This window comes from Aethina tumida, chromosome 7 (assembly GCF_024364675.1).
Source record: "Aethina tumida isolate Nest 87 chromosome 7, icAetTumi1.1, whole genome shotgun sequence".
In the NCBI taxonomy this organism is placed as follows: Eukaryota; Metazoa; Arthropoda; class Insecta; order Coleoptera; family Nitidulidae; genus Aethina; species Aethina tumida.
Window position 1 is genome coordinate 5,643,641 of NC_065441.1, and position 12,681 is coordinate 5,656,321.

Consider the following 12,681-nt stretch of genomic DNA (forward strand, 5'->3'; position numbering starts at 1 on the left):
TCGAGTTTATTGTTATACACTGTATACTTGACGCTATACGGATTTATACAAAACGTAAATTAATACATAATTTTATTCGATTTTGATTTATGTATTTGAGGATTGACATAGTTATTGCCCTCATTTTGTTCCAAACATCGATTGAGGATGAGGTTAAAATTAAAATTGAGGATGGAGTAAGCACTTCTAGTGACTTAAATCACTCAAGTACTATAGTCGCAGGGTAACCACAATTCATTGATTCTTTGCTATCCATTTTAATTATTTGTTTAAGATTGCAATCCACAACAGCACCAATCTCATTAAAAGCATGCCCTGCTGGCGTAAACAACATGTCTACAGCCATAACTTCTGTAGCTTCAAAAACTACAATCGGTACTTGCGGTGCCCCGACAACCAAATCTAACGAACTAGACGACGAAAAGTCGAAAGAAACGCTAAACTTATTGAGGAAAGCTCTGGAAATTGAGAGGCAAATAAACATGGAGGCTAATATGACATTGGAGTTTTTGGAAAACGAGCAAAACAATTTCGAAAACAAAGAGAACGAAGAGAGGCAGAAATTAAGTGCCTTAAATAGCAATTTCAGCGAGGCGGAAAAGGACCTAAAGGACATCCAGAAATCCGTGAATGCGGCGAAGCAGTCAGAATCCGAAGCCAAACTCAATATGGATAAGGTCGACACCAAAAGGTCCAAGATGAGAGCCAGGAGGAAATCCAAACGAAATTGTTCAAAATATGATAGAAGAGGAAGGAGAAGAAGGCATTTTATTTATTTATAAGTATTGCCAAATGTTGTTTAAATTATAAGCGAAAATTATTGGGATATATTGTTTACTGATTTCTATATTTACAATGTTTTATATTAACTATTTCAAAACTACTCAATGTTGAAGAATGGGGTAAAATAAAACTAAAATGTACACAGATCATATAGTTTATTTATATTTTGTACATACATACACATATAAAGATCACATATACATTTCATATAAAAAGTTAATAGATTATTTGAAAATATAGCTGCAGAACAGAGATTCTCGTTCATCTACATAAACATTTTAAATTTAAAACAATCATTATTTTGAAGTAAAATAAATAATTCATGGTCAAATTTGACTAGACTTTATTATATCGTTAAAGTCTTTAAATAATCACAAGCACAATTATTGTCTTTTGATATAAAATTAAATAATTTTTAAAAACTACATTAATTTATATAAAACTTCAACAAATTCGTATCAACACTAACACAATGAATAAGAATCTCAAAGAGTCTGTGCAACGTCTTTTTATAGATATGGTACAAATAACAAAATAAAATATTCTTTGGAAAGTCAATACTGATTGCATGATGAAATAGTATAAAAATACACTAGACTTTTAACTCTGGGAATGCTGAGTCCATAACAACCTCAAATATTTCCTAAAACAAAAATAAATATTACAATAAATATGACTAAATAAATATATAATTTACATAGAATAGCTGTTTGTTTAAATCCTTATGTTGAAGAGCATCAAACACAGTCCTAGCACCATTCTTAGCAGCGGTATTGCCGACCAAAGTAGTCAGTAATTCAGGTACGTTGTTAACGAACAAATTGCGTGCTCGTTTAGCCGCCTCACGTTTTTCTTCTTCGGATCTAAATGAAAAAATAATTAACAGTAATAAATAACTTTTACAGCAACATAATTATAATCACCTTGTTGGTTCCCTCTCAGCCAAAGCTCCACCAGGCCAAAAAGTTTTCAGTATCAACGTTATGTAATAGTGCAACATTTGATCAGAGTGCAACCAGTTTATAGTCTCGTGGATTTGTTTGTTAATATTTCTGCCGTATGTAACTTGTACAAACCCTAAATAAACAAAGTTAACTATTGTACAAATTAGAACAGCAACGACATACCTATTAGGGTTTTTCTAAGATACTTAAAGAAGCCTTTCATATCAAATAATTCGCTGAGCAAAGCAAACAAAGGTTCTGCAATGGGGTCCCTGCTATCTTCAACCACTTTATTTGGGATGCTTCCGTTGCTTCTGACGAAATCTACCGTGTCTATGTTACACTGTTCTGGAATTTGGGACATGTCCTCATCTTCCACGTCTTTGAGGATGAAAAACGCGTCTTTGTTTTGTTCGTTACCACTACAGACATGATACATTTGTTTGTTTAATGCGTTCCAACTTCCAACAAAATATCTCACCTTTTAAATAGAGTTGAAAAGAAGAAACGCGACTTCTTAGGATTAGGAGATGATTGTTTCAGATGCTCAGAACTAGGACTCAAGAAGGAATACACAGCTTCGCTTTGATTCAAACGATCGTCTTTTAAAACGAACTGCAACAAAACTTAGATAATACCACAACCTGAAACAAATACTTAACTCACATCTAAATATTTTTGTATTTGTTGTTTTGCTTTTTCTAAGGTTGGCTTATCGATTTTACCAAAGAGAAACTTGAAAGTGTTCGAGGGCAGTTCCAGGCTACGTATTTCTGTACACATAGGCCGTAGTTTTTTGTGCAGCTCCTGAAACTGGCTCAGACTCCTGCAAACCACCCAACCAGTGCTGATTGCCTCCTCGTCATTCTCATTGTCGTTTTCTATGTGCACCACCAGAACAAACTGTGGCGGTTCCTTTTCATCTGGAATCTGTGGGAGAACAAATTGTAGTCCACTATAAGATAATTAAATAAATACACTCACATCAGCGCTTTGGACTTGAGCACGCCATTTGCCCAAATTTTCGCCCCACTCCTCGGTTCTGTTCAGGTGGGCTTCCAATTGCCTTTGCTCGCCTTGCAACCATTCCACTTCCTTCTCAAGCTTCTTTAGCACCTTGGATTCCGGCCTGAGTGAACTTTTCAGCGACTCAAGGGCCTGATAAACCAATATTAGTTGTGTAATTGGGCTATCGAAGTCAGTCTTACCTGAGTCTTATTGGTCAAACGTTCTTGTAACTGGTCCAGTTTCCTTCTTGCGTAATTGGAGTGATCACCGACATTTAAACCGCTGTCGACGGATCCCGAGGAGTCTATCATTATATTTTTTTCTTCCAGTGATTTTCGATTTTCGTTTTCTGATATGTCGTCTTCTTTTTCTATTGCAATGATCATCTCCTTATAATAATCACTAATTAAAAACGGCTGATAATATTTATCCTCTATTGTCTGGACTACTTGGCACTGGACTTCGTAAAAAACTTCCGGCCCTTTATCGCCCAATAAGAAGGCTTCCATTCTTTTTCTCGTGTTTTTGTCGACTTTGATTTCGGACCGGGGATTTCGGATAAACGTGTAAAAAATCTCCGCACCCAACTGATGCCAGTTTTTCCTCTGTGCTGTCCGCAGTTCGTCCACCGAAATCCAATACCTGACCAAATCCTGACTGGCCAAAGTCTCCAGGAACTGCGTCAAGTACTTCCGACCCAACACGTGATCCATTATTGTCGGTAAAGGCAGAATTTTATTGACGTCGTCCGAAAATTGGTACCCCAAGTCCCAGCCCAGCATTGTCAGTTTCTTTTCGCACTCTTTTTTTGCGTAGGTCAATTGATTTATGTACTTTTTCAGTTTTCTGGCCGCTGTCAAGTCTGATTTTTGAACACCTGCTGAACTTAGAGTGTTTTTGTCATTGTCTAAGTCCACCCCTTTGGCTCTGTTTAAGTTTTGTAGTGTTGTTGCCTGCATTAATCTAGTAACTATGTTATACCTGAAAGTTTCACCTTAAATATTAGTTTGCCTTTTTTAAATGAGCAATACCTTAAAGATTTTAGTGCTTCTATATCATCAGTTGAGTGAATGATTTTCATCACGTCCTCAAATGATTTGGCATTTTCTATGCTCTTCATGTGCGTACGTGAATCGTTTTCTTGTGCTTCTATATATAAAATTACGTGGCGGTTGAAGAAGTCAGGATCAGTTATATTATCTATGAATGGTTTAATTACTAAAACAGAAAACAATTTGTCACACATATGCATACAATATTTTAAAATTTATTAATAGTCAATTCAATCAATTAATATCGTGTTGGACTCTCACCTTTACAAGTTAAAATCTCTCTTAAAAAATATTTTGTAGGTGTTAATGAATAACTTCTTGGCAACAAAAACATAATAAACAACTCACTAATGTTTCTAAGATATTCTAATTCTTTATCAGAAGAAATTACATATTTTGCCAGTTTAAAAGAAGGTTTGTCTCCTTCCAACCTAAAAAATAAATTGTTTAGCCTTGTTAAAGCTTAATAAATTTGTGAAGTTACATGTGCATTTTAGCTTCTCTTATTTCTTCAAAATGTTCAGTTAGTTTGGTCACAATATCTACTGCAATTAATTTGGCCTCATCCACTCTAGTGAATCGATCATGTAAATTCTGTATAGCACCCCACATATCCTCCCTGCAATCAATGTGAGATTATCTTGTGAAGTTATTGGTCTCTTTAAGACTTACTTAATTGTATATTCTAACATTTTAAAGTCATAAGCATATTCATTTAGATACACAGAAATATAATCTCTTAAAGTAAAATCTAATAGTTGCTGAAGGAGACTGTCAACAGTCCTACCAAAGACTGGAGGTAGTTGTGCTGAAGGTTTAGCTGAAGTGTAAGTTTCATAGTCTTTCTGCAAAAATCAATGGTGTAAAATCAATGACAGCATTAAATGGAATAATACCATGAGCTTTGTTCTAAATGATTCCATTTGTGTTAACGTATTTTCTGCACCTAATGTACCCTTGTGTGGGGTCGAAAGCACTAAATGTATCCATAGTGCTGTTAACAACCCGAGCACAATGCTCAGGATTATCAACAGTATAAAGAATGTTACTTTGAAGAAAAAGGGGTAAATTAAAATGCTTGCTAAAAGTCCTACAGAAGCTGGTATTAAATACATGTACATGTTCATCCTAAAATTATAAAAATTATAGAATTGTAACATATTTTTGCACTATGACTTTTACCTTTGTTAATTTTCCCTGTAGGCAGTTATTTACACATTATAAGTGGGTGGTTTTGTTATGTATTGTTATCTCAGTCAATGATATAAAATATCTCAACATATTTATTGTTTTTACACCCATATGTCAACAATTGAATTGATTTTGGCCACCCACCTAAATTTACAGGAATCTTAGCTGTCAGTGGCGGAAAGTGGAACTACTAAAGCAAATATAAATGTTTAATAATAAACTAGTAATTATTTATTTATTTAACATTAAGTGAATAAAACCACATATATTAGAAATATTTTATTAGAAAATAGCTAAACACATAAAGAACAAAATAAGAGTTTTCAAATTAATTTAATTCAAGATAAATCAGTTAACCAAATAATTAAATAAAACATTAGGGGCTTTAATGTCCATACTTTTGGAATTCCCATTCTCTGTTGTCCAAAGGACATACTTGTCGAGTTTTTAACCATCTTGAAATGCAGTGGAAGTGAAATGCATGCTGAAATTGAAGTAGTTAATAAAGAATAAAAAAATTTGTCAAATTATTACATTGCACACTCCCCAGGCAACTGTACACTCTTCACTGGTGGCTGAGGCCTGATTTGCCTGGCACTCGATGCACAAATCCATGATGTGGTTGCGGCAAATGGCACAGTTGTCAACGACAATGTCTATAACAAAACGGAGTTATATGGTGAAGAGTAAATGGTGCATGTAAACTTACCCCATGCCCACAAAGCGACGGCGTTCCACTGTAAACAACAAGAAATTGTTAATTCATTGACATTTTAGGGTTATGTTTTTGGCACCTTTTTCACTTCGAACCGCTTTTTCTCGCCCTTGGAACTGGAAGTGGGCATCTCTACTTCGTCAACGTCTACGTCCATTGCGCTTGCCATTTTATGCGATTTGTTTTACTTTCTGTGTTGATTTATAAGGAGATTGGTTGATTGATGATGGATTGAAAATTGCAGATTTAGATCAGTGTAGCCAACATGACGCTTGTGACATTTTCATAGGTAATATATTTCTTATGGAAGGATTAAAGTGACGTCAATGTGCCACAGTTGGCTGCATTGAAGTAACTGTTTTAAAACAATCAAAATCAAAAATAATTTTTCCTGAACAATATATCAATCGGTAGTCGAATCTTTGTGCTCGAAAAATGAGGCTTCAACATCGACATGTAAATTAAGAGCGTTCTGCGACTTAAACAGACACAGTGATAATAAAAGTGGGATATGTAAGGTGACCTGTCCATTTAGGTAGGTAAGCTTCCCGTATTGATAAAACTATAAACTAACTAATAAACTATAATAGTTCATAGAATCCAGAATCATTGAGAATTAATATTTCATGTTTACAAGATTCATACTAACCAGTCTAATCACAATGTCAGGGACATTTTTCAAAGAGTATATTTTTTATTATAATTCCTAAATATAATGAAAAATTAAACTTTGTATAGACTTTTATTCTACTGGTACACAGTAGTAGCCAGAGAGATAACACATTTTACTATCCTTAATTAGGAAAAGTACACCTCTAGTTTTAATGCAATTAAAATATTTTATACTTTATTGTAAATAATGACACTATATTCTTTCTACTATTATTTTATATCTAAATCAAAAACAAAATTGTTAATATTTTGTTGGGTACACTTTGTTGTAACCACCTATAAATAGTATCAAAAAGATTCAATGAAATATCAATGTTTTCTTCAAGACTCAACTCATTTAACAAATTCATCTAAATTTGATGCCTTTTGATGTTTTAATATAGATTAAAAGTCCTTCCACTCTTTTCGTCCACCGTGTTTCAGTTTTTGTAGTGCATCTGAGATCCAAACTTTTGAGAGGACGATGAATGTTTTTTATACCATCTGATCTTGTTCAATTGATACAGATTCATCACATCAAAATATCCTTCGCAAAAATTCTGGAGAATTTATATAAAATTGATCATTTTAGAAAGTTACTATAATGAGCACTATTTTATACTCCTTGGATATGTGCAAGTGCATTTAGTGGAAAACAGTAAAAGAACAACTATTTTAGAAACACCTTGTAAAAATAAAGTAAAACCAAAAATATGCAAGTTGTAGTTATTTTATTTAATATAGTTATACATTTACATATAACGCAGATCATAACAGTGATTTTATTATACAATACAGTCTTTTAAACTTTTTGCTATTTACAGAGAAGTTGTATGTATTGTATTTCTGATTGATATTGGGTAACATACATTTTATTGAACTTCTCACCATCTGAACAAAGCATAATACATAGCTTCTCAAGTTCAAATGGTAAAAAGACTTCATATATTCAAAGAATACTTGGGACTAGACTAACAGTAAGTAAAAATCATTGATTAATTCGGCTTTTGTCAGCGTCTTTTATATTGCTTCTGCCATATTCTTTGAACAACGGTACAAAAGAGCTTAATTGTTAAAAAGATTAGATGACAGTGAAATGTGTCCCACATTGTATCACAGAATAAGCTGGGTTTACTAAACATGATCCTACATCAGTTATATTTAATTAACAATTACATGAATTTGACGGTAGATTTTGACAACAAAATCAATAGGCATTAAAGAAGTATTGAAGAGGAAAATCCATATCGTTTACGAAAATACCCTATATGCGCATTTTCTAAAATTCAACATTTCTAACGTCAAATCTTGCCGCATTTGAAACAGTTCCAGCGAAGCTAAAAGATTTTTGGATTATGTAAAGGCAACAGTGAAACTGTTTCAATTGCACATCTTACTATAGTCTAGGGTAATAGTACTTAGTTAATAATTCTTTATTGTCATAATAGAATGGAAAGTGTAATGGGATCGAGAGAAACATTTAACATTAAATGGGGCCAAAATCAATCGCACATTATCACGCGTCTAAAGATGCTAAAAGCTTAACTTTGCATTTTTATTAAAGTTTTAGTTCTTTCTCAAAGCAATTTTTTCACTAATCCGGACAAATTGTTTTGAGAAAGAAACAGGGTGAAGGCGATGATAATAAAATTGGATTAATATTTGCTATACAACTGAGCTTTCTTACACTAGTAATTAACTTGACCAAAACCATGCTTGTTTTGGTCAACTTATTAGGTAAGAATGCTTTTTTTGTATAATAAATGTATAAATAAAATTGTATATAAAAAATGTATAAAATAGTAAATTTTGTATAAAATAGTATAAATCAAAATAGGTTATTCACTTTAAAATTGCAGTATAATGGACTGTTTCGGGATGATATCGACTCGAATTTAATCTGACCCACTAGTACCAATTAACTGAACTTGGTACAGGTACAATAAAATAGCAAAACAATAATTTTATAAAAGTGTTGGTGGCAGCAGGCCTATTCTTAACTAGAATTTAGACATGCTTTTTATTGCTCCTGCACTAGTATGAGTTAATTGGTTGGTATGTTGAAATTGGTGAAACCCAACACTTGAAAAATTTTAAATCAACAACATTTCGGTGGATAGATGGATAATTAATGTGTATTATAAAATATAAATGTATAAAAATGTATATTTTAGTTTATATAAGTATAATATGTATATGAAAATGTGAATTAATAGGACATGATCTTAATATGTCCACTTTTACCATTTGACAATGTGCTTATCAGCAATATTTTTTTGTTACTGTTTGTAAAATGCTAATGCTAAAAAATGCTAACACTAATATAATAATAATGCAATTAATCACGTTAATTTAGAGTAATTTTAGCCAAATAAATTGTACATGATATAAAGAAATATGTAAAATAAACATTCTTAGTGCCCTCTAAAAGCAGTAAAAACTAAAACGTATTAACCTAATCGCTTTTTCCAAACTTGGGGTAGCGCCGCTGAAATTTAAATAGATCCCAACGGATCAAAGTAGTAGTCTTTATGAAAAATCGTAATGCATTTACAAATAACTAACTCTAAGTGAAACTAAATAACAAATCTAAATCTAATACTAAATCTAAGTCTAATAATAAGTATACAATAGCAACTATTTGGGTGTCAAAATCGATAAATCAAAAATATTTGCAACCCCGCCGTATAGATTATCTAAGATCGTGAAAATATATGAATTCCCCAGTGAATCATATATAGAAAAATCCAGTCCGGTAAGCGTCAGAAATTCGGTCCGATTTCTAAGTCTATGCCTTAATTCTAGTCTTAAGTCTAATGCTAAGATAGGATAAGATTTTAATGTGATATTGCCAATTAAGATTAAGTTGTTGTTAAACAATAACAATAAAATAAGTCAGTCGTTGTAGTCGTTCCATATAGCAGTTTTAAAGCAATTTTGAATGTGCTATCGTACGTTAGTGCCGGCCAATCGGTTTTGTCAGGTTGGCCCGGCCAATAGCACCACTGGAATTTTGACACTTATTTGGAAAACGCATAAAATGCGAGATTCATTAAATGGCAATGGCGTATTTTGTCGTTTTTACTGTAATTTTAATTTGAAGTGGGATCCACTAGCCCCCTTCAATAAGATGAATGTATTATACTTAATGTTTGAGTGAAAATAAGCCCCATTTATCAAGATTTTGTCACTGGAAATTTTAAAAATGCGCCATTGCCATTTAAAAATGTTGCCTTTTATGCATTTATCCATGCGCAGTTAAGTTAGTTCTTTAGAAAATGTTTTCGATAAGCTTGCGACGATTTTCACCCCACTATATACATATGTTTATATAATTTTTAATTAGTTACAACTATAACATGTAATCAGCAAAAAAGGCTATATATCACATATATGGAAGGTTACACTTATAGTGTTTTGGGGATTGTACAACGTGTATTTGTTTGGCTTTCAGCGAGTGACGGAAAAGAGATATCTTAAAGCCAATCCAAAAAAGTGCCCCACCTCAATAATATCTACACAAACCATTCTGATACCTCCTTTCCGCCGAAAAGGGATGCTTGATTGGTTAAAGAGGCGCCATCCAGGCTGAAGACTCCTTCCTCCCTTTTACTTCCTGAGGCTGTGCCACATGGCCACAGGTTTCCTGAGCGCGGTCAGCATCTGGTTCCAGTGACTGAGCGAACGACCGCTCGCCTGGTTCCCTATTATCACATGTCCTATAGCGTAGGCCTTCGTGTTCTCAGTCTTCGGAGTCTCCGCCACTGTCAGACGCAGCTGGATTGTCTGCAATTAATTTGGGATTCGTTAATCGATGCAAAAATGTTTTATACAATATGATGGATGTAGAAAAACTCTTGCTTGAATAGGGGCTTACCGATAGAGTATGAGATGGAACACTGAATATCATGGCTTCATTAAAAATAGGGCTCTTCTCGTTTTTCTTTGTAGTCGTTTTCTTTTTATTGATTTTCTTGCCATGTTGCATCAAATAGACCTGTAATTTGCAATGTAATTAATTCCTCCGTTGCTTTCCGGATTTTGTTTATGCAAATTTGGGCGTGCACAGATGAAAAATTAAATTAACAGTTCCTTTTAATTGTACTTGCAGCTTAAATTGATTTAAAATATTTTAATATTCAACAGTTTCCTGCACAATACCCAATTAAAATTAATTGAACTAGAAGATAAAATAAAGTAAAAAGTTGTCCGTAATTCTGTAAAACTGTATAAATTAAAAAATTAATTCAATACTTGTCCTCCAAGATTTCCAATTTTATTTTAATTTTTAAATATTGATCATAATTTGCATAATTTACGTAATTTCTATAAAATTGTATGTGATGAAATATATAAATTACCTTAACAAAAGGCTCCCCAGAGTTCTGGTTTTGAAACTTCAAATTCCTCGCCTTAACCACAACAACCGTCAATCTTTCAGCCGTCGGCAAATAGCTCAGCGAAAACATGAGCTCTCCAAACTCGCTTCCTTTCTAAAATCAACACATAAACACCCCCCCAATAATATTAAAAGCTTTAAGCTTACCTGACCCGTGTCCGTCAACGTGACCCAAGTGGTGACAGGCTGCCTCAAAATGATGTCCGCCAAACGAATCTCGCCCTCGCCGACCAGAGTGTGAGTGTGAGTGTCCGTCGTATAAACGTGAAATGAAAGTGTCTTCTGATTTTGCTCCCGCGGATTCAGGGTGAACAGGAACCGCTCCTTGTAGCTGGGAGTGTTGGAACAGCGATAAACTCTAGTTTGAATCGTCGCCTCGGTGTCCGGCAGCAAGGACACCCTCACGTACGAGTCCACGTCCCCATCTTGGGCTACGCCCTGCAACTCCTTCGCCTCCAACACGTTGACCACCAGATCGAAACACTCACTGCGAAAATATAAAATTTAAAACTGCCACAAGAAATCATAACCATCATCTTTATTTAACCCGAAAGATATTGGAAGCGACCAAGAGCGCGTCAATCAGGATCGTTCCCGTTCAATAAAGATAACGAGCCGTCAGGAATCCCTTCACTGAACCCGACATCGAGCTTCCCGGCCCCCTCACCTGTCATATTCCAGTCCGATGCAGAGATAGCCGGTGATATTGACGTCCTCGAGATCGCCCAGTGCCACAGACGTGTCCGAACATACGCTGTCACAAGATATAGCCCTCTTCAAAGCCATGGGTACAGTTTCAGCTTCATCGGCGGCGGGTGTAGCGCAGACTTCGCCTTCCTTTCCGGCTGAAATGTTCGGAGACGGTTCAGTTCAACACCTGGACCCATCCCCAATAGGGATTGGGATGGGAGCAATGTTCAAAGCGTGTCGACTGTTCGAGAGTGCAGGTTCAGACTGAATTGGTTCAGTTCTATGGTTACCAAGTCAACTTTCAAGGGTTGCTTGAGAAAACTGCTTCTGTTTATTGCCTGGCATGGTAACTGAATATTGTTTCAAAGCTTACTTGCACAATTTTATACCGGTAATATAATTTTGTTTTATGTTTACAAAGGCGGTTCTGTTTAATGGATGACATGGTTACAATATTGTGCAATTTGCGAAACACTCAATATTGTAATCAAATAAGCAGTTTCCCTTTGCCTCGTTTCCCTTTAATTTTGATTGAAATACCTCCGCAGCGGTTTCAAAGGAAGTTCGAAAACAAAATTTATGTAATTGCTTCTTTATTCCGTTCAATAAAAGCAACAAACAGACGCTCAAGTGCTCTCGCATTCGTCAACAGCCACTTACCGTGATTCGTCTTGAAGGAGAGGCTGGACGCGAGGGCCGGCGATGAGACCGAGGTGGTGTGCTGGGGCAGCGGAGCGGTCACATTCAAGGACTGGGCGGAGGGTGAGGGGGGTGGCGACAGGCATACCGGAAACGAGGACTGCGAGGCCAACGTGGCCACGTTCACGGAGGAGACTGGACGAGGTATCGGCGAGATGGAGGTCTTCTCGATACAGCCCGGCTCCTCCGAACTGAAAATAACAATTGTGTTTGCTTGGTTACACGACAATTGTTTCTATGGCAAACTAATTTCATTTTGGCAAATTTTCATGTATTCCATTGAATTAATTCGTTAGTCAATCATAAGTAAAATGTGAACATCGAATGTATGAGAATTGATAATTCATAATTTTGGGCATTTGTGGTTTTAATAACTTTTAACATAAAATAACCTTCATAACTTGAACTTGGCTACTTTACATAATCCACCAAATTGTCCTAAGAAGATTATAAAACCAGTGACCCAAAAGTTTAAAAGCTAGTCCAGAACTATGTGAGGTCGCAGAAATTGACACGTGTCTCTAAGCTTGGTATATTTCAGTCAGAAAT

The 12,681-nt window shown here is 35.0% G+C and overlaps 4 protein-coding genes and 1 long non-coding RNA gene across 6 annotated transcripts in view; 2 read left to right on the forward strand and 3 right to left on the reverse strand.

The window, feature by feature from the left end:
- LOC109603622 (uncharacterized) lies at positions 1–929 on the forward strand. Its single transcript, XM_020020112.2, has 2 exons — positions 1–223; positions 275–929. Exons 1-2 carry the CDS (start codon positions 90–92, stop codon positions 780–782), a joined length of 642 nt encoding a protein of 213 aa, XP_019875671.1. The 5' UTR covers positions 1–89; the 3' UTR covers positions 783–929.
- On the reverse strand, positions 922–5,109 carry LOC109606398 (sorting nexin-25-like). The gene is made up of 14 exons (XM_049969388.1): positions 4,970–5,109; positions 4,684–4,915; positions 4,460–4,632; positions 4,272–4,406; positions 4,049–4,218; positions 3,767–3,953; positions 2,936–3,716; positions 2,712–2,885; positions 2,394–2,657; positions 2,209–2,342; positions 1,911–2,149; positions 1,707–1,860; positions 1,481–1,646; positions 922–1,426 (listed from the first exon to the last, which is right to left on the reverse strand). The coding sequence occupies exons 2-14, from the start codon at positions 4,912–4,914 to the stop codon at positions 1,376–1,378; spliced, it is 2,859 nt and encodes a 952-aa protein (XP_049825345.1). The 5' UTR covers position 4,915; positions 4,970–5,109; the 3' UTR covers positions 922–1,375.
- Positions 5,110–5,244: 135 nt separating this feature from the next.
- Positions 5,245–5,964, reverse strand: LOC109606400 (RING-box protein 1A). Its single transcript, XM_020022962.2, has 4 exons — positions 5,773–5,964; positions 5,688–5,715; positions 5,513–5,634; positions 5,245–5,462 (listed from the first exon to the last, which is right to left on the reverse strand). The coding sequence occupies exons 1-4, from the start codon at positions 5,860–5,862 to the stop codon at positions 5,364–5,366; spliced, it is 339 nt and encodes a 112-aa protein (XP_019878521.1). The 5' UTR covers positions 5,863–5,964; the 3' UTR covers positions 5,245–5,363.
- Positions 5,965–6,083: 119 nt separating this feature from the next.
- Positions 6,084–6,424, forward strand: LOC126266165 (uncharacterized). Of its 2 annotated transcripts, none has more exons than XR_007548637.1 (2): positions 6,084–6,232; positions 6,284–6,424. It is a non-coding gene; the product is annotated as an uncharacterized LOC126266165 (long non-coding RNA). The 2 variants fall into 2 exon arrangements; XR_007548638.1 differs by having other exon boundaries at positions 6,084–6,228.
- A 1,723-nt stretch (positions 6,425–8,147) lies between these two features.
- The window catches only part of LOC109603619 (uncharacterized), a 118,619-nt gene continuing 114,085 nt past the window's right edge, over positions 8,148–12,681 (reverse strand). Inside the window, exons 7-12 of the mRNA XM_049969389.1 lie at positions 12,094–12,323; positions 11,411–11,588; positions 10,891–11,230; positions 10,706–10,837; positions 10,222–10,341; positions 8,148–10,130 (exon numbers count right to left, since the gene is read on the reverse strand). Of these exons, the coding sequence (XP_049825346.1) occupies positions 9,954–10,130; positions 10,222–10,341; positions 10,706–10,837; positions 10,891–11,230; positions 11,411–11,588; positions 12,094–12,323 (1,177 nt within the window). The 3' untranslated portion in view covers positions 8,148–9,953. The remainder of the gene's footprint in view (positions 10,131–10,221; positions 10,342–10,705; positions 10,838–10,890; positions 11,231–11,410; positions 11,589–12,093; positions 12,324–12,681) is intronic.